This window comes from Pleurodeles waltl, chromosome 8 (genome assembly GCF_031143425.1).
Source record: "Pleurodeles waltl isolate 20211129_DDA chromosome 8, aPleWal1.hap1.20221129, whole genome shotgun sequence".
In the NCBI taxonomy this organism is placed as follows: Eukaryota; Metazoa; Chordata; class Amphibia; order Caudata; family Salamandridae; genus Pleurodeles; species Pleurodeles waltl.
Genome location: NC_090447.1, coordinates 1,366,382,455 through 1,366,404,942, shown reverse-complemented (window position 1 = coordinate 1,366,404,942; position 22,488 = coordinate 1,366,382,455). Strand labels below are relative to the sequence as shown.

Below are 22,488 nucleotides of genomic sequence, written 5' to 3'. Positions count from 1 at the left end.
CATTGTATTTGAAGGTTTATTCTCTTTTCCATCACACAAAAATTATGTCGCTAGGTTTATGATCAGCACTTAGTCATGCTTTCTATCACCTATGGCAATCTTCTTGGTCAGGAAAAGGGCAAAGCCTGGTAATTTGCGATCTTTGGGAGATGAAGACAAAGGTGAAAATAATCGTGTGTTTTGAAATTAAGAAAAATCTGTGGTCATAACCATAATATTTTTTTTAAAAATCCTCTTAGTCCACAGCCGTGGTAGGCTACATCCAACCACACTCTCTCTACAGGTATCAGAAACATAGATGTGGAAACTGGGGGAGACAACTGGATTTTTACAATAGGAAATATTGGAATGTGTGGAGATCGGCAACATAAACAATTCTTGCAATTTATGGGCCATTTCCTGACTCCATGTCGTGCATCGTGACATTTGACTTAATGGCTGTATAAAAATATTATTTTAACTCAACAAAAGGCTGGAGCGTGAGTAAAAACGCCAGAGATCGCCCAAGTGACTAAGACCGCCCTTCCACGACTGGGTCAATATTCCAAGCAAAGATTTTCCGACTGCCATTTTGATGTATTTTTTAGAAAGCATCTGTTTTTCCGTTACTTTTAAGCTTATGGCTAATCAACAGAGGGATGAATCAAGAGGAGGTCTGCCTCATATAGAATCTATTTCATCAAGTTTAGTCCCTAAGCCAGGCATTATCTGAACGGTAGTTGTTCATCTGCTGACAACAGGTCGGGAGGCAAACACCCTTCGCTTTCATCAAAGGATCGGCCTTGTGGCATTTGGCTTGAAGCACCGATTGAGCATCAAGAGTGGTCGTGACTTAGGAAAACCTACAATTTCATCACTCTTATATACCAACACTGATTGTTGATCTGGCTGTGTTTAAACAATAATTCGGAGGCAAAAATAATTTTTCCAAACTGAAAAAAAAATATATATATATAAATGTCCCATGTCACTTGATGGTGAGTTGAAGTTCCAGAAAAAGTTTGTATTTGCTGACATGATTTATGGTCTTAAGCTGTATGAAGCCCAATCTTATGCAAAGAGTATTACAGGCAGTGTGACAAGCATGTCAGTGAAAGTTAGGGCTAAGCTAGTTTACACACTTCAAAAATCCATATAATGCAGTGGTGTAATGTGGAGGGCCCCTCCAGCCCCTGTTGTGCAGGGGGCACCCCATCTCTTCACGTGCCCCATTCAGCCCAAGGCCAATGAGTGTCTGTGAGATTTGCGTGACTCAGGAGCTCCTCATCACAATTTGCAGGGGGCTATTCACAATCTGTGGTAGGTCACTAAAGAAGTGCTTTACTTAGCACAATACAGACTTTTGTATATTCTAATACAATGCAGACCATTGTAAAAATATTTCTATGTTGGTGTGTCCTGTCTCTTGATTCCAATCGCTTTCTTATTCCTTTAGGTCCGCCTGGGCCACCAGGGGTTGTGATAGTTGAAGAAATTACAGAGAGTACTGCAACGTTGTCCTGGAGCCGGGGAGCTGACAATCATAGTCCGATTACCTCTTACAACCTGCAGGCCAGGAGTCCATTTTCACTTGGTTGGCAGAATGTTAGAACAGGTATAGACAAAATTGTTTTTAATATGTATGATGTGTATTTTGGCATGCGCAAGAAGCTGAAAATTGAATAGCTTCATTTTGAAATAAAATTTTAAAGTACATTGTTATTTCATGTTGTAACCCAACACTTCACTCAAATGTAGAGAATTACACGAAAAAACACTATTTTAAACTAAGCTCACATAAAACTCATACATGTGAAAAAAGTAAGTTGTTTATAACTTATCCAGTAATAATATGGTACTAGCAAGATTGACCCAAAATCCTAGCATTACGCCAACAAAAGCATGTTTTTCAATATTGCCACCGATGATGGACTTGTGTATCAATTTTTATGTTGGGTTTTAAAGTTAGCAAAATCTGTTATGTTCATGGACATGAAATTAGAGTTGATAGGAATATTTAACACTACACTTCCAAACATAGTTAACACTTGTGAGAGAGTGGTTTATTAGTTGGGGTGATGGTCATCACAAGTAATGAAGGCACAATCTTGCTAGGTCCTGTCAAAGATTTCAGTAATTTAAACCTGAAATCAACACCTGGTAGCTGTGTCAGGGAGCAGACTAACCTAACGTCCCAGCACAGTAGAATCTGATTTCAATTTATAAAAGGAGAGAAAATGTAATAAGCTGTTTGATATCGAAATGGGGAACTGGAGGCATGAATATAGAAAGATTGAAGTGGGAAAAGCATCAAGAAAAAGCAAATGATAGTCAGTGGTCACGGTAGATGGAGACCAAGGTGCAATTTCAGGTCAACCTTGATTGAGCCTGGGTCGGATGGGATGCACCAAGTAGATTGCTCTGAGTGATATGCTGGGAGTCTGGGACCCAGGGATCTGTAGAAAAATGTTTTCAAAGGCTTCAAACTTTCTTCTGGTGTCCAACCAGTCACAGGAGTCCACTTCTAAGTTCTCAAGAACTCAGAGGAGGCACTTAGAGACTCATAGGGTGTCAGGCAAGGCTAACTGTAGGGCTCAAACTAGGTCCAGTTGCTATTTGTCAGCTGGGCACTTCAGGGAAAAGGCCTGTAGCCACACAGGAAATCAACCAACTGGCCCTTGGAGTCCACTTCTTTGTCCCGGGTAGAAGTGGGAACAGTTTCAGCCTTGCAGGTCTTTCCTTTGTTTTAACACAGATCTTGAAAGAGTTCTGAAGAAGGCTGGGTGAGGTTCCTGCTTTCACTAGCCTGTGGGTGGGGGACACTAAGGCACTCTGATTCACTTTCTAACCAATAGTTGAGAGGTTCCCAGGCCCTAATCATGCTACTCTTTCAGTAGTTCCTGGTTGTGTTACTGCAAACAGGCCCGAAATGCAATGTGTTAGTGTTGGACTTTTTGCCTTACGCAGGGTCATCCCCAGTCTTTTTGCCTCCTTCCTCCTAGTTTTTCTGACCTCTCGCTGTTGGCTCTAGGACTCTGAGCACTTTATCACTGCTGACCAGTGCTAAAGTGCAGGTGCTCTCCCATCTAAAGTTGGTATGATTGGCTTATACCTAATTGGCATATTTAATTTACCTATAAGTCCCTTGTACAGTGGTATCTCTATACCCAGGGCCTGTAAATTAAATACTACTAGTGGGCCTGTAGCGCTGCTTGCGCCACCCACTGAAGTAGACTTTCAAACCTGTCTCAGGCCTGCTAGCGCAGGGCCTGTGTGCGCAGTTTTCTGCCACAGGGACCTGGCATCTAAACTTACTTGCCAGGCCCAGAACTCCCCTTTTGCTACATGTAAGTCACCCCTAAGGTACACCCTAGCTAGCCCTATGGGCAGGGTGCCATGTATGTAGAAAGGCAGGACATGCGCCAAGTTGCGTGGCCTGTCCTGGTAGTGACAAACAGCCTAACTGGTGTCTCACTGCTGTGAGTGCTGCCTTCTCATAGAATTGCATAAGAGATGCCCTGCCTTATGTGTAAGGGGTATTGTCTGATTTATGAGGGGTAGTGTAGGCGTGTTTGGTATGGTTGTGATGGTGATAATAAATGCTGCTTACTGGTGTGGGTGTATTTTTTATTACTATCACAGAAATGCCACTTCTAGAAAGTGCGCATTTATCTGTGCTTATGACTCTGGTGTTTTGCAGCTTGACTCCAATCCACGTCTGGGCAGAGTGACAGTTGGGGCTTTGTGCATACTTTTCAGACAGCCTGTACACAGGGAGGGTGGAGGTGGCACAGAGGTGCATCTGCATACTGAATAGTCTTCCTGGGCTGAGAGAAGGGAGAGGCGGGGCACACCTGCATTTGTAAAGACTGTGCCCTGGCCTCACACAATAGGGTTGTTAACCCCCCACTGATGTTTGGAGCCTGTGCTGAAAGGAGAGAGGGGGCACTCCCAGAACCAGTTGTAACTGGCTGGAACCTCCTCTCCCTACCATTGTAAAACACTGTAAGAACTGACTATAAGTACAGGGGAATTTTCCCTACAATTTGAACACTCTTGGAAATTGAACCTGGACACAAGATGCTGCTGAATGGACTCACCAGGAAACCGCCTTGGACTGCTGTGCTAACCTGTGACCTGCCTGGTCACTAGGAGGAACTGCCATCATCTGCACCCCTTGTGCTGGCCTGTAGCTGGACCCACCAGCCTTGTGCTCCTTCCTGCTTCCCAGGGGCAGGGTGCCGTGGCCCCTGACCCCTGTAACTTTTCCCTGCACGAGGAGTGCTGCCTTGATATCCCCTTTGTGCTGAGAGAGCGCTCTTCTGTGCCCTCAGGCACTTCGATTGCACCTGTTTCATGCTGGAATCACCGCTGCAACCCGGGCTATAAGTATGGCCTTAGCGCTTTGAAAAGTGCTTCCTGGATGGCCCCCAGTAATCACAGTCCCCAGAGGGGCCCATCAATGGTCTAGAGGAGGTGCGTGCCGCCCTCTTCTCCTCAAAAGGATGTCAGAGAGTCTTCACCTTTAAATTGTATTTATAATAACTATTAAAATATATATATATATTTTTTAGTTTGCCCCATTCTCAAAATGTAATCTGTACTCTGATTTTCTAAACAGGGCAGCTATGCCTGCCAAAGTGAAAATAGCTTTTGGGGCCATGTTACTTAAAGACATGTTAACATTAATTTTCTACATGTCCTACTTTTAATTACAATGCGCCCTAGCCTGTTGGCTGCAAGGTCTACATAGCAGTGAATTACACTAATATTAATAAGGGAGGTTTTACCTGTCAATAAGGGTTATTTTACCAGGTTGCACTGTAGGTTTAAACTGAAGCAGTCAGGCTAGAATAGAGGCTTGAAGGCAGATTTTCCTTGTCACACAAATGGATAACATTGTAAGTGTTAGCTTCCCCAGGTGACATTTAACTTTCCTTGCAAAGGTGCAGTTTTTACAGCATATACTATGGTCTTAAATGAGAGTTAAATACAGAAACCAGGGAGTAACCAATGCTATTTGTTTTAGACCTCGGAGCACACACATTTGGCACTAGACAGCAATGCCTCAATGTGCAATCTAAAATACAGCAATCAATTAAATTTAGCAAAAAAGACTGGGGTGCACAGGCAAAGAGGGCATTTGCTCACAACACTCATTCCCACATGCCCACAAATGTGTTACATAATAAAGGATGCAATCTGTGGATAATTTACTTGGAATAGGAAAACCACCCTTTTTCACACCCAGCTGCTACAAACTTGTTAATTGGTTGAACACTTGATCCGGCTATAGGGCAGTGAAATACTTGTTGATTGCCAAAGACACCAGCAGCAGGATGTGTGCTAAATCAATTATTAATCGATGCAGCCAATATGACCCAATTGCTGGGAGAGCTGGTGTATGAATGGCATTTCATCTAGGGCAGCAAAACATCTTGGACCAACCCTTAGCAATATTTGCTTTTTAAAAGCTGAATTTGACGATGATGTAATTTAATGCAAACTACGTTTAAACTCATCATTTAGATGAAAATGCCACAAAATCACAATCAGCATTCTTATTGATTTAAGACAGTCAACCAAACACACAGAGTCATGTGGCCTGGCTGATGAATCCATAAGACGATCAGCCCATATATTATCATTGAAAAATGAACTGTCCAATCATTACACCCTTCTCCTGAAACCATTATCCACTCCATCCTAGGTTCATAACATGATCTTGCTAGTTAGCAAAATGTTGCATAATATGCCTACCCTTCAAATTAATCCAAAAACCCGTCTTCAAACTCAAATGATAATTTACGAGGTCCATCCTTTCTATGTTTGGCACACTTTGCTTGGAAGACTATGTATTTAGCAAACTGTTACAGTTGGTATCATTGGTATGGTCTCCCCTAACTTTTTGCCTCTACCTCCCAGGTTTCTGTATGCTGGACTCTGCTTTTGTTGGTTTGTTTGCTCTGGACACTTTACCACTGCTGTCCAGTGCTAAAGTGCAAGTGTTCCTTGTATAAATTATATATGTACATTGGCTTATCCATGACTGGCATATTTTATTTACTAGTAAGTCCCTAGTAAAGTGCACTAGAAGTGCACAGGGCCTATAAATCAAATGCTACTAGTGGGTCTGCAGCACTGGCTGTTTTTACCCTGTAAACATGGCTCAAACCTGCCATTGCAGTGTCTGTGAGTGCAGTTGTAAACTGACAATTCGACTTGGCAAGTGTACCTACCTGCTAGGCCTAAACCTTCCCTTTTTATACATGAAAGGCACCCTTAGGGTAGGCCCTAGGTAGCCCCATGGGCAGAGTGCAGTGTCTGTTAAAGGTGGCACAGGTACTTAGTGTTTTAAATGTCCTGACAGTGAAATACTTCCAAATTTGTTTTTCACTGTTGCAAGTCCTATCCCTCTCATAGGTTAACATGGGGGCTGCCTTTAAATGTGATTAAGGCTCACTTTGGGAGCAGATAGAAATGTGGAGTTTAGGGTCTCTGAACTCACAATTTAAAATGACATATTTTAGTGAAGTTGGATTTCTATGTGTTTGAAAATGCCACTTTTAGAAAGTAGGCATTTTCTTGCTTAAACCATTATGTGACTCTCCCTGTTTGTGGATTCCCTGTCTGGGTCAGTTTGACAGCGACACAAAGGGAGATGGGGTGTAGCCTTCAAATTCTGATGGGCCATCTGGGCTGAGGGAAGGGGAGGAGTGGTCACTTACACCTGAAAGGGATGTGCCTTCCCTCACACAATGTAGTCTCTAACCCCCTGGTGTGTGTCTGGGGCCTAGCCTGGGCAAGGCAGAATCTTGAAAACAACAGAGACTTCTCTTTGAAGTAGGCCTACTTCAAAGGCAGAGAGGGGTATAAGACGAGCACCAAAAACCCCTGAAAATCAAATTACTTTTGGAACCAATAGGAACCACTGCCCGGGAGAAGAGTTGGAACTTGGGCTTTCTGCTGAGAGTCCTGTCTGCCAAGTCGTGCCCTAACCTGTCTCTGTGCCCTTGAAAGGTGCAGCTGGTGGAAAAGGACAGAAATCCACGCAAATATGGTCGTGTGGGGGAACTTTCGATGCACCACCCGCCTCACGGTAAATATCGCACCGCCAGACTCTCAGCTAAAATTGATGCTCAATCTGCATCTTGGCTAGGTGATCGACGCAAAACAGCTGGAGAAACGATGTGCAACACCTGCAGCGGCTGCTGTTAACGACGCAATCCCCCACGCAGCGCAGTTTCTTGACACCGCGCGACTGGATTTCAAGGCAACATCGCTGGGCGTGGAAGCCCATCCGTGATTGACGCATGCCTGTCTTGCGGGAGAGAAGAAAGGACGCAGGCTGACCCGACTGGAGGAGGAATGACCCATTGTCTCACTTGCAAGTGAGAAATTGACGCATCACTGGCCTTTTTCGACTCTCACTCGCCCATGCGGCTTCATTTTGACGCTACCCAGGTACTTTTGTTCAATAACAGTGTTCTCACTGTTTTCTAAGGATTTAAGACTCTTTTTCTGCTTAAAAATGAATTTCTTGACTTGTGTATATCAGATCTTTATTGTTTTGGTCTTGTTTTGTTCAGATAAATATTACCTATTTTTCGAAACCTGTGTTGTTATTTTGTAGTGTTTTTAATGAGTTACTGTGTGTGTTGGTACAAATACTTTGGTACAAAGACTTTACACATTGCTTCTGAAGTTAAGCCTATCTGTTTGTGCAAAGCTACCAAGCGGGCAGCGGGGGTTAACTGAGGGTCCTTGCTTGGACAGGGGGTACCCTGACTGCCAACTAAAGACCCCATTTCTAACACAGGCTAAACATGTTTTCTCTCACTAATTAATTCAAGTGGGTACAATTTGAGGAGAAACAACAAGATGTTTGTAATTACAGACTATGGGCCTGATAACGACTTTGGTGGAGGGGATTACTCCATCGCAAATGTGACGGATATCCCGCCCGCTGAATTACGAGTCCATTATATCCTGTGGAACTCGTAATATGGTGGATGGGATATCTGTCACCTTTGGTATGGAGTAATCCCCTCCTCCGAAGTCGTAATCAGGCCCTATGTTGCTTAAAGCATCGCAGTACTAGTCTATAGAAGATGTTGCCACAGTAAACTACCAAAGGTTATCACCATGTCCTAATAGATAAAGCACAATTTACTATACATGTGTGAGATGTTGTTGCATTTTTATTGACTCAGACAACGTGTCAGTGGGAAGTGAATAATTACCTCAACAGATGTCAGATATTTAACATAATTTATATAAGAACCAGAAATCAAACAGTCATATCAGCTGTGAAAAGTATGACTCTGGGTGGGGGGGGCTGCTGAGCTACACGGTAACAGAAAAATGGCAGAGCATGTTTTGCTAGTTTTAACAAACACTTGAGAAACAATGATCGAGATGATAATCCTCTAAAGATGTAAGTCGGATAGTTACAAGAATACCTTAATTAAGAAGCTGTGTGTTTGCTAATTAGCTAAGAGACATGAACATGAAAGCAAAGACTTCTGAGAATTTCTTAATTCCACCTTTGAGAGAGGAATATTTGTAAAATACATTCGGAGGGCCACTGACAGTAAGAAATTATTATTTATGAAGTAAAAAGGGACTCTCATAATTGAGGAGATGCACAAAAATGCATTACCCTGTGTTCAGGTCATTATGAGTTCTGGTGCTTGATCTATCGCAGAAGAGGTGGAACTGATATAATGCATTTTTATCTTTCTGAAACTCCACAAAATCCCATTTAGATGATTACTATGGCCATGTTTTACGTTGGCAGTTCTGTCCCGGCAGGTAGAGCCCACATTGGAAAATACCTTCTTTGTTGCAAGGCAGCATCATTTCCCATGTCTCTAAAAAGGAACATAAATTGGAAAGTCCTCTATGGAGGTTAGACATAAAAAAGTGCCCAAAAACACTTGCATCACAATTAGCTTTTCTGAAAAGACGTTGAACCATCAATCGTTACTTGGTGCTTAACTATACAGCACTAAATTATCACACTATGGACCACCAATTGATGATTTGTTTCTTCCTATATTCACCTCATGGCTGCTTCAGAGGCCCTAATTATGAGTGCCACATAATTCCAGTGGGTCTAGTAACGAGTTATTGTCCCCAGCGAAAATATGACATGTCTTTAGGGGCGAGCGCAAAGCGCTCCATCCCCTGCTCGAATCTCTCTTTGGGCTTCTAACCACGCCCATGTCATGCCAGTCACTTTCATTGGTTAGTGGGCTTGCCTTTTAAAATCCGCTTGCTTTCAGTTGTGAAAGGCATGCACACGTCATGCCTTTTCCGGTGTTTAGCCCACCTACACAGCACCGGTCGCTACTGAAAATATACAAGGCTCGATGTTTTCAGCATGGTTTTGGACTACTTTATCTTTTTATTTCCATGTAGCTTGATCGCACTAGGGTTTACACAGCGGGATCACGCTCGGTTTTTCAGTTTTCAAATTCAGCGAGATCGCGCTGCATTTTACATAGCGCAATTAAGCTGCATTTTTTCTTTTAATTTGTGTGGCAAGAAAAGTCCGGTTAGGAGATTACAACGCTAGTAGTTCTAATTTGAGCAAATGCGAGACCCGTTGCATTACAAATGCTTGTTTTTTTGCATGCAATTTTCACCTGCTATAAAATAAGTGAAAATTCTGGGTAACGCTGTGGGCAAAAAATGAAAAAATAGTGGAAGACTCAGACCTGTAATCCTAACTGTTTTAGCTCACAATTCTTCTTCCTTGATTTACACTCTTGTAGGAGTAATTGTCTCTGTATATGTGTGTGTGATGTAATGCGCTTTGTCCCCCTATATTGGGAAGGGTAGTGCTATATATAAAAGCAATGAAAATACTAAATAAAGTGCTATTTAAATTGTTATTAGTGTAATTATTGATACAGACAATTACATCTTACATTTTGCAGTGCATGCATATTTCTTACAAACAGGGTTAGACAAAGTGAAAAACCTGCTTCCAAATCATAGTTTCGTTTAAGCACCTTTGAAGTGATAACATGCTAGGTGCTGTTGTTTTCCTCCATTCAATTAAGATTTAGGGGTTCGGCTCCGGATAGCTCCTAGCCATAATCACACTCCAACAAAACCACGACTGATGGCCCCATACTAGAGGCTTTGTGTTGGGCCTAGCCAGTAGTAAAAATAACCCCCAATTACTCACAGCAGGTTGCTGCTCCAGTCGAAAAGCAGACAACATGTGGGTGCTGCTGGATGTGTCCCAGTGTAGGCAAATTACACCAGAAAAAAATCAACATGTTTCAACGGGGATGGTTCAGATCCCGGATCTGGATCATTAATAGATTCTCGATCCAAGATTTCCATTTCCTGTACTGGCTTAAGTGAAGGTTGCAAACTTTTTGGAATAAGTCTAAATGGAAAAATTAAGTGACAAATTTGCCAACTTCTAATTGATCATTTTTTATCCCAGAACATTGTAAATATTCAATGATTACTATGTTTCAACAGCACAGCACGAGAAGGAGGCAATCAAGTCAAATAACTCGTCTTCAAAAGTGGAGGCTAAATGTGTTTAACTCATAGTTGAAACTAATAATAATTAAATCAGATTAAAGTCAAAAGGACCATCAGCACTAAATAAATGTGAAAGGCAGCTTCCAAGGAGCAGCCAGCAAACAACAAAGGACCAGAATTATAAAAATGCATTGAAACATTTGTGAGGAGCTCGTTACTCCTATAAATGCATATGGGTCCTAATTATCAAAGTTGTCTATATGTAAAGAGGAGGGCTCTGCATAACATGAGAAGCCATTCACTTCCAAAGCTTCACCTACTACTGTCAGACAGAACCTAGACCTCTGGTTTTGCAAGACAATTTCAGGCATAGAGTTTTGTGTAATTTTTCTAAAATCATTTAGCATTGGATGGCATACTTTGGTGAAGGAACTCTTATCTTGAAAGAGCCCCAGTAAACATGCGGACTCAATACCCACACAGCTTCTACAACTGGATTGTTCAAACAGATACCAATGAAGACCACATCCAGATTTAACCCCAAAATGAGTGCCATGTGGATTACTCACAACATCAAAAGAATGAAAACTCAAATCAAAATACTACAACACAAGTGAAGAAAATCAAAAGATGAGAAAGAGAAAATCACACCACACCACCATAACACAGGCCACAAAAAAATCTGTCAGAACCTCAAAAAGACAACACTACTCCACACACTTAAGAGAAGCCAACTGCCCTTCAAAGTGCCTCCAGAAGATTCTAACAGAATTCCATAGTCCAGGGTGCCAGAACACAAACAACACAATCATACGTTTTTGTAGCAATATTGTCATTGATTTGATCTAAAGAATTAAAAAGATAGAAAATAACTTTAAGGAAAACACAAACATCGGCACCTCAACACATGGACCAACTACCATTAAAAGAAATCTCACAACACTACCTAATTTCAATAACCGCTCAAAAAAAGAGCATCTCAACATTATCATCATAAACAGACCATCAAGATCACCTGCAGACCTGGTACCTCCAAATAATCTGTAAATATATCCTTCACACAAACAGTTGGGGTTTCAGCTAGAAGCCACTTGTCAAGCCCCTAGAACTAGGTTCATTCCCACAAGTATTGAAAAACCCCGAGGCCTGTAAATCAAAGGCTTCAGGAGGGCCTGCAGCACTCACTGTTCCACTCACTTAAATAGCCCTTTACACGTGTCTCCAGCCTGCCATTGCAGACTGTTTGTGCAGTTTTAAACTGCCATTTTGACCTGGCAAAATACACCTTTTGGCAAGCCTTAAACCTTCCTTTTTAATACATATAAATCACCCCAGGGAAGGCCCTATACAGCCAAAGGGCAGGATGCAGTGTATTTAAAATGTTGGACATGTACTTTTAAGTTTTATATGTTCTAGTAGTGAAAATCACTTAAATTTGTTTTTCACTACTACATGGCCAGATATAATGTGGGGTAACATTGGGTTACATCTAATAAGTGATAACTTTCAATTGGGAGCAGGTAGGAAGTTTGTGTTTGGTGTCTGAGGAATTGCAATTTAAAACCCTCTTTAATGACAGTCAAATTTTAAGTCACAATTCTGAGAATGCCACTTTTGTAAAGTTAACATTTGCTTGTGAGCCAGTTTCCTGGGTCACATGACTAGGTGAAGCTGGTGGTTGCTATTTGTATATTGTTCCCAGACAGTGAGGCAAAGGAGCATAGGTGTTGGCTCGATGGGCCATCTCTAGCTTGATGAGGGAGAGGAGCTGTCACCCACCACACTTGCACATTACAAAATCCCTGTCTGAGCACATTCACAAAGGGTTTAACACCAGTCTGTAGTGCCTCCAGTCAGTCTGGGGCCAGAGCATAGTGGCAGGAAATTCTAAACCCCTTTGAGGGTGGAAACCTACCGAACTGTTTCCTACTTCAAAGGGGGCACCATGTATAAATTGTGGACCATCAGACCCAACTCTTCAGTACACCCCTGGACTGTGGATACCTCAGAAAGATGACTGTAGTGCTGCTTTGCTATGAGAAGGACTGCCACTCTGCTGTTCTTCTTCTCTGCTCCCGTGATTGCTGAGAAGTATGACTGGACCTGCACCTTTCATGCCAGGCTCAAGTGACTCCAAGGTTCATTTTACTGACCTACTGTTCTGAGCTACTGGGACATAACAAGTTCCAGAGACCCAGTAGCAACTACCCAGCTGACCTGTTGCCTGGACCTGCAACTGGACCTGCTTGAGCCCTGCTGGCCTCTGCTGGAGTGAAGTCGTGACCCCCGAGCAGTGCCTCTCAGGTCCTGGACTCTTGGTGTGGCATCAGTTGAGCTCTTCTCTAAAGAAAGCAAAATCCTGAAGTTGTGGGTTCTTCAAGACCATGAACAGGCTTGTTCATGCCAAGATCTTGCCATCCGTACTCCTATGAAGCTCCTGTGAACCCAAGTCTTTGTGCCACAGTGACTGCCAGTGAGGTCCAGAAGCTCGAGGTCTGCACTTTATGCTAAAGCTTCAATAGCCCACAGTGACTGCCAATGCAAAGCTCCAGCTATGACTGTCCTTGATGCTCAAAGAGAACTTTGGACAATCGTCTGTGATGCCAGGCCTGCTCTTTGCGCTACATCGATGATCATCCCAGACAGTCTCCCTGCTCCTTGCAGCTCTCTTCACTGGGAATAGAACTCTATGCATTGGACTTTGTAAGGTAACTCTGTCAGCTGGATTAACCTGGGTTCTATATCCAGCCCACACTCCACCGCGGTCAGCCTGAACTTGTGACTTTATCCCGGTCTCACATGACCAGATAAACAAGAGTGGCACTCTGTGCTTTTAGGTGCTTTACTTACCTTAAATCTTTGAAATTGCATATCTCTGGTTCTGCTGATTGGGGTTTTGTTGTTTTGGTCTTAAATGGGTTTTTGAAATTGTACTCTATTATTACTGTTTGACGTGCTGTATTCATATTTTACATATTGCCTCTAAGTTAAGCCTGACTGCTTTGTGACAAACTACCAGAGGGTTAAGCATAGGTTAATTTGAGGTTGCTTGAGTCTTCACCCTGACAGGTATTGGGGTTTCTGCTTGAGAAATGTTTCACCCTCCTCAAACAGGAACCCACTTTTCAACAGCCATCATATTAGAATATGTGAAAATGCTAGAAAATTATAGCTTTTACCTCCAAGGTAAGTGATGGTTTACTTATCACCTTTACCATCAGCTCCTGACACCTAACACTGTGGCATTCCTCGTGGGAGATGTAATACGTTTTCCAACCTTGTTACCCCACTGGAAAGGACTTTCCACAATCTCATAGGGAATAAATCCACCTCAGGATAGCCTCCATAGAAACTGAGAGTTGTGTTTGCTTGTGGACAGTCTGTTTGCCTGATAGACAGAGCTCACTCCTGGAACTTATTGCTTGGAGAGGAATATATGTTTTAAGATTATTTGCAGCCTGGTGATGGATTTCCAGCTTACTGGGAGTACTACAATCCTGAGTTGAACTAGGACCTGTTGTGTTATGTGAACTGGACAGATGTGGACTAGATAAAGCTGCCTTTACCTGTCTTAGCAGTTGTCAACAAAATAAGCATGTTTTCAAATGAAGCTATCATTCAAGCTGGCCAGATGCACTATTACTACACCCTTGCTTAAGGCATCATACAGCTTGGAGCATCTGGACAGCTTCAGTTGAACAAAGGCTATAATGGAAACTCAAAGAGTTTGCCTGGAAGAATTACCAATTTTAGCATACTAACATGCACTAGTAATCCCTGTAGATTTTTCACTATGTTGTACTTGTAGCTATTTGACTTTGGTTTTGACAACTTCCCAACTAGAGCAACCCAGTCATCTGGATCGTAGATCAGAAACATTCTCCAGGTTCATTCCACGGACATACTGCCTGTGACCCTGGGAAGCAACAACAGAGTCAAAGCTATTCTGGAACCGAGGGAGGGACTGGGAGATGCAGGGTGGCCCTGCTGATGGTGGTGACACTGGAGGAGCGGCATGGCAACTTTCGGTCTGAGAGAAGCCCTAATACCAGTGCCAGCACAGAGGAGGCAGTGCGAGTGGCCGCAGAGCTGTAGTCTGGGAGGACCATCAAGACAAAGATGAAACAAAGGCCCCAAACCATTAACGTCCCTGACAAGAGGTGTGGTCCACCGTGATGGAATGCTGGATGTGGAGAGTCAGAGATCAGAGAGGGAGGCTACAAGAGTAAGGGTGGAGCAGGTTACATTATCACCCTCGAGCGAGAGTGGCACATAAGTGGTCGAGGATATGCCAGAGGTTCCTTGATGCCGGTAGGCGGTTGCAGAACCTAGGACACCCTTGCTGAGGGAGAGGCTGGGTCCTAACTGTTACTTAAGTGGTGAGATTGCTTATTTAACCCATCTTGGATGAATTAAACCCAGATCTGTGACTGGGGGTGAGTGTTTGAAAAGTTTCAACACTCTGTCCATCATTTACTAAAGTTGCCCTGAGTGGGAAGGGTGTGTCCAGACGTGGGTACCATGCTTGCTATTCCACCAGATTCAAGCTATCCTGGCTGATGAAGGGTGATACCCTGAAACCGGTCCCAGGTTGCTTGTTTCTGGTCCAGGGAGGCCCTGGCCTGGCAGTTCGGGCTGGATTGTTCCCATGAGGAACAGGGTCAAGACTGATTTGCATATAACTGGGTCCAAACTGGAATGGCATGGCAAGCAAAATAAATGATGCATTAAACCCAGATCTGAGACTGGGGGTGAATGTTTTATTTGTTTTGCATTCCGTCTGTCATCTGTTGTTTTGTGCATTTGTCTCCCCAACTGGGAAGGGTATGCCCAGACGTGGATTTCATGCTTGCTATACCACCAGATTCAAGGTAGCCTGGCTGATGAAGGGTGATACCCTGAAACCGGTCCCAGGATACTCGTTTCTTGTCCAGGGAGAACCTGGCCTGGCAGTTCGGGCTGGACTCTTACCATGGGGAACAGGGTCAAGACTGATTTGCATATGGCTTGGTCCCAACTGGAATGGCATGGCAAGCAAAACAACTGATGGATTAAACCCAGATGTGTTACTGGGGATGAATGTTTGATTTGTTCGGCATTCCGTCCATCATCTGGTATTTTTGTGTACATCCTCTGACAACACTATTTTTAGCTTTAAAAAAAGTTACTAATTTTAAGTACATGCAGAAAGTTCACCTTAGTTTCTGGTTGATTGCATACTGCAAGTGTGGACAGCCAGACACTATCATGCCAGCAATGTGTCTGGCTAGCAACTAAGAACAAACTCATGTAATGCGGAATACCTATCTAAAATTGACTCCTAGGATGGGACATGATGATTCACAATACACAATCAGTTGGGTGATGTCTACGTATGCTACTGTCTGCTAGCTGCAAAATCATATGAACTCTACCAGAGGCCTTACCTAGATATTTGATAGGTAAGGGGTACAAAGATGAGTCCTGTGTAACCACGCACTGAAGGTGAATATAGTTTGATCAGAAATGAAAAAATACAGTGTGAATCTTACGAAAGTATCTGGGTCTGACAGTCAATGGATAATAGCGCTTCCCTACTTCCAATCAGGATGATAGCCCAGTATTGAACTAGGCAGGTAGAGGCATGGTGCTGAATCCAAGTGGAATGGAATCCAAGATATGACATTCTTCTAAGTACTTAGAGAGAAAGATTACCACAAATCTCACCATTACTTTACCCAAATTGGGAAGCAAACCTATAGCTGCATAGTTGTCAGTGGTGGTGCAGGTTATTTGTTTAATTAAGAATAATAAACCCAACCTTCCATTCATCAGACACAGAATCAGAGGATGACAAATTGGCAATTTCATTGAGTCTCTGAGTGACTGTAGGAGCAAAGAATTGTACCACTGAATATGAGAAACTAGAGAGATGTTGTCATGGGATTCATATACTTACTTTGAAGTAAACCTCTTTTATGTATGTGGGAATGAAGAGGACCAGGCATTACCTGGTAGAGAGGGCTGAGGTGATACTGAAGCGAATTGACTAGAAAACTGCAATTGTGAATGTTAGTATGCAGCTATTGTACTTGAGTAGTCAATTCCTGTTTCTATGCTTTATGTGTAATTTACTTCAAGCTTTGTAACCTGTGTAACAATAAAAAAAGTGTAACATACAACTAAGCACCATTTAGTGGCCTACATTGACCTATTCCATTGAATAAATAATGTACTCCTGAGTGACTTGATAAAATAGGCATCCATGCAAATTGTCTTCCAAGGATGTTCCATTTACTGCATGTTTTATCAGGTATTTGTGGTAATTTCTTTAAACCTTGATTGATCAACCCTGTTGATAGATGAATATAGACCAAATGTAGAACATAGCTATTAAACTCTGTTTTAAACTTGTTCCTCCAAAACTGAAAGGTCTGTGAATAAACTACAAAGACGCAAATTCATTTTACATTGGGATGTCTCAAAGTAATACTAAAAAGGAAGTCATGTTAAACAATTTTTAAGGGAGTCATTTTTGGTTTCTTTTCTACTATTCTTTTCCACTGCTAGTTTCTAGAAGAGTCAATGAATCACTACCCCTCGTCTTTTGAAGGATTCCAGATTTACCAGTTTGTTCTGATGTTCTCCCTTTAGAACCCTCTAGTATAATAAAGCAACTGCTACATGGAGCATAATTGTTTCCTAACAATTTGTCACAGAGCTGTTGTACTTTAGTTGTTACTCACACATCATCTCGCCTCTGGCCAGAGGCAAGCACCCATTCTCTGTGTACATAAAGCTCATTGCACACTGTTATGGGCTTTATACAGCTGTGTTTGAGTGCAGGGGTCTTTGGCCAGGCCCTGTACTAAGCTTCAGTATTGATGTGTTACAGTGTGCATTGCCTTCAACTCTACCACTGGGACATAGGTAAAAGGTCTGGTCTTTGTCCACGGCCTGCACCCGTGTGGATGCAGACCTTTTTTCACAAAGACCAAGATAAGTTCCTACATCTGCATCACTTTACCATAGTTCAGCTGTAGGTTAGAAAGCAACATTCTAGTTGTCTGAAGTTTGGATTCTAGGCGATAGCTGGGTGTACTGGGCAGAGCAGTATCCTGTAGTGGATAATTTTGCTACAGATGTGGATTGGGCAGGTGTTAAAGTGGCCTTGATGTCATAGTATGAGATGGAGAACAGTGTTTTATAAATTACATTATATGTCCAGTCTGTGCCCTCTTAAGGTAATTATTTTAATTATGAAGTAACGATCTTGGACGTACTGCAGATTCACATTCATTATTTGTTCATGCATTGCCCAGCATCAAAAGTGACTTCTGTTTATAAGCTTTCACCCAAGGAAGGAGCATGCCCATCACAATTTCCATTGTGCTATGACTGCATATTTTCGAGAGTACTAATTTGACAATATAAAATATGATGTAATATTGATTATTTACTGTGTAACTTACCAAGTGTTAGTGACTGGTTGGATGAGTGCCTGGTAAACACTAAATTAAGGCTTATCAGTAAATTTTGCTGGTATACAGGGTCTTTTGGAGGTATTCACCCTGACCAGTGTACCTTCGGAGCTAGTCCCATCTTGAATTAAGGATAGGAAGCGCCCACACACTCACTGAATACTTTCCTAACCATTACAATATATTTAGTGTGAGTAGGCAGCTCCTCCCTGATTCTTCAGTGATATTTACAATGGAGAGGGAGAAAATGTCAGAAGAATTATTTAGCAACTTATTGAAATGTCGTACTGTACAAGAAGCAATGAAGAGTGGTAACCATATAAATAAACAGAGTCTATCTGAGAAATTTATGAGATTAGAAAAATTGAAAAAGACTGAAATGTCTAGATGGTGGGATGGTATGACACTAAAACAATACAAGAAATTGAATAGAGTACTTAGGTGTCTGAGGTCACAGATTTTCCCAACATAAAATGATTTGGATTTAGATTTACTATCACAATAGGACAAGGAATTAACGTCCAGTTCCATGAGACTCATGGATATCCTCATTGAGAATGCGGACAGGAAGGTATCTAAATTACAAGCAGAGAAAGCAATATTAGAACAAGAAATTAAAGATACTGGTCTAACAGAGGCAATAGGGAAAAATTATGGAATATAGAATGACATCTAACCCGACACCAAGAAGAAATTAAACAAAGAAAAGCAAGGAAACTAAAAAGAGATGAGTGGGATTATTTGAATGGTAGAGTTTTCACCTTTGCTAGGAAATATTATCATCTAGCAAGAGAGACCAACATGAAGAGCTCTCCCAGCAATTCCTTGAGTTCTGTATCTTCCTCAGGGGGCAGTGAGCTAACATGCGAGAGTGATACTAATAGAGGTGAAGCTAGTATTAGTGTGGATACCGGAAACGGGAACTCTTTTTTACAAGAAATGTTAAGAATAAAACAAGGGAACTGACTACAAAAAAGAGAAGCAACAGGAAAACCAGGAGGGGACACAGAGGGAGGAAACAATACACAGAGAAGAGGAATGAAAACGAGATCTTGAGACAGGAAGACACAGGGTCAGTGATGGGACAGCAAATTAATGTAATTAATCTATTGAGTAAGCATTTATCCTGAGATGTGATTTCCTTGCTCAGCAAGGTTTTAGGCTTTTGCCCCACAAATAAGGGAGACCTATGTAGACAGCAAATTGATTTCTACAAATATGTGAGACGTTTAAAACTTAAGAGATTCTTTAAAACTAACAAACAATTGGTGCGTCAGCCTAGTCCCATAATAAAGGAGACTACCTATATTGAGATAACAATACAGGATATACATGACACAGCAACTATAATGTCAATTATCGATTACAAAGAAATACCTATGATTACTCAGAAATTACTGCATGATTTAAATATTTTCTCTGACCTACATGAAACCAGTCGCTTAAAGAAACAATCTAATTGGACACCTAGGATGGGTAGTGACAGTAATATTGAAGTCTTTTATAGATCTATGACCAGAGATTTCAGACAATACATGCTAAAAAATAGGAACAGAGGAATGAGGAACAATCTTACCAGTAAAGAGTGGCAGGCCTTGAAAAAATTACAAGGGGATGAGTACATACTTATTAGACAAGCCGATAAAGGTGGTAATATTGTGGTTATGAATAAGAAAGATTATGATGAGGAAATCTATAGTCAGTTGAATGATGGAAATTATTATGAAACTCTCCTGTCTAACCCAATACGAAGCCTGACTAGTTTAATTAATAACTCATTAGGAGCATAGTGCCAACAAGGATTATTGGATGAAGAAGAATGTATGTACCTGCAAGTAGATAGACCCAGATATCCATGTTTTTATACTCTACTGAAGATACATAAGAATCTCCCATTTCCCCCTGGGACACCAATCATCTCAGGAGTTGGGGGACCCACAGAGAAAATTTCAGTTTGTTAACGTCTTTCTACAACCATTTGTAGTTAATTTACCATTGTATATTAGAGACACCAAACATATTCTAGGAATATTGGAAGATATAGAATGGGAGGCAGACATGATGCTAGTAACCTTGGATGTGGTGTCATTATACACCAGTATTCAACATGAGACAGGTCTTAATGCTTTGAGATATATGCTCAATAGGAGATCAGCTAGTCTTCTTAAACACACAGAAATATTGATGATGGTTGATCTAATTTTAAACCACGATGTATTTATTTTTAACGATCAGTGGTTCAGACAGAAACAAGCAGTGGCGATGGGAGCCAGATTCTCCCCTTATGCCAATCTCTTTATGGGATGGTTTGATGAGAGGTGGGTCTGGGGACCGGGGGCCATAGAGTGGCAAGATTTTATTTTATACTGGGGAAAATACATTGACGATTGTTTCATGGATAGGGAACTCAGCACAACTTATTGACTTTTGTGAATATTTGAATGACAATGATGTGAATATTAGATTTACTTACAAATATAGCAAACAGAAAATAGATTTTCTAGACGTAGAACTCTTTATTCATGAAGACCAGATCCACAGCAGGCTATATAGAAAACCAACTTCATGCAATGTAAAACTACAAGCTTCCAGTGCACACCCTAAACATCAAATACAAGCAATACCGTTTGGATAATTAGTGAGGACAAGACGCAATTGTAGCAGGGCTGAGGATTTTGAGGAATGTGCACATGATATGATTTCTCGCTTTGTACAAAGGGTTTATAGCAGGAGTACGATTAAGAATGCACAAAAAAGGATTGAAAAAATCATAGAACAGAGACTTTACTACGACGTTTGAAATCTAGGGAGGAAGATACCAATAAGGTACGAATGATTAAAGACTTCAATGAGAGTGCATTTATCATGCAGAAGGTGATGAAACAACATTGGAATATTCTCAAACAGGACAGCATGTTGAACAATTTTACATCGTCAGTTCTGTTACTTACATATAGAAGAGGAATATCTTTGAAGAATCTACTGTGCCAGACCTACCTAAGACCCCAAAATAAAGAAAACTGGGTCACAACAAAGAACCTAGGTTTTTGCAATTGTGGACATTGTAGTGTTTGCAAATGGGCTTGCCATGGCATAACGGAATATGTTGACAGGGGTGGAAATGTTTACTGATTAAGATCACACATGACTTGTGACTCAAAATATGTTATCTATATTACTAAATGCAAATATGAACGTATTTATGTGGGCAGCACAATACGCCCATTGAGAATAAGGATTGGTGAACATTTGAGGGCGTTAAAACAAATGGATGAGAGATATCCAATAGTACAACATGTATTGTCTTGCAATAATCAGACTACTCAAGCAAAAATAATTTTGTTTGGTTTAGAACATATTCCTTTGGACCCCAGGGATGGCAATAGGGAACTTCAGCTGAGACGCAGGGAATCGCTATGGATTATGAAATTACAGGCAGTGGAGGTGGGCTTGAATACAGACCATGAGTTGGAATACTTTTTAGGGACATGAATCAGGATCTTTTTAATTCTGTGAGTAGTAAGTAAGCACACGTTATCTTTGATCACACGTTTACAAATTTTAAAAGCCCACAATCTATACATATATATATATAACTATGATTGTAAATGAACTAATATAACAATAGGTATGTTACCAAGATATTAATATTGATAGACAGGTTGATGAATTTGTATTTGGTTTACCATTGTCTAATTGGTAACATGTATACATCTCATTATGTCAAGTAAAATTTCCTGGTTTTGAGTAGGAAATGTAATTGGACTCTCACACAGGAATGAGAGTAGGATTTCTATGGCATGTTAATTTCGCCCAGTGTCTATACCACAGAATTACTTAATAGTGTCAGTTACCTTTTTTAAGTAATAGTATTGCAAATATGGGTAGGGTACTTGAGATATAAAGTTATAATATTAATCTATTAGTAAGCTAAATATTTTAAATACATTGAGAATAGACATGAGATTCGAGTCCTCTCTCTGTTTCCATGCAGGAGAAACAGACAGAGAGACTAAAGTAGGACACAAATAAACGGGAACGGAAACCCGCGTGTGACGCAGTGATGCAGCTATTTAACTTCGGGTGCGTAACGCACCCAGTTGATGAGCGTACTCGCAACGGACAGCACCAAAAAGAGGAAATACGAGAGCGCTCTTATTAAGGTAGGCGGGAGTGTCTTGATACAAATATAAGAATAACCTTGGTGGTCCTGACTCGAGTGGGTGCATATTTATATTGAGCAGTTTAAGGACCGCTTATCAAGTAGTGGTTACGGAAAGCGATTTTTAACTTCGGGTGCTAACTTTGGGTGCTCAACGCTCCCAGTTAATGAGTGTACTTGCATCGGATAGCACCATAAAGAGGAAATACAGGAGCGGTCTTATAAAGGATGGCAAGAGTGCCATGATACGAATATAAGAATAATCTTGGCAGTCCTGACTCAAATGGGTGCATAATTGCATTGAGCAATTTAAAGGGTCGCTTATTGGCTAGTGTCTACGGAAAGCGGCCTTAATTACTGTAATAGTGTCAATATCGA

General features: G+C 41.4%; 1 protein-coding gene across 6 annotated transcripts in view; it reads left to right on the top strand.

Moving 5' to 3' along the window:
- Positions 1 to 22,488, top strand: part of CNTN5 (contactin 5) — a 3,179,309-nt gene that overhangs the window by 2,880,313 nt on the left and 276,508 nt on the right. For all 6 annotated transcript variants that reach the window (XM_069202389.1, XM_069202386.1, XM_069202392.1 and 3 more), the window contains one exon: positions 1,436 to 1,594. In XM_069202389.1, the coding sequence (XP_069058490.1) occupies positions 1,436 to 1,594 (159 nt within the window). The remainder of the gene's footprint in view (positions 1 to 1,435; positions 1,595 to 22,488) is intronic.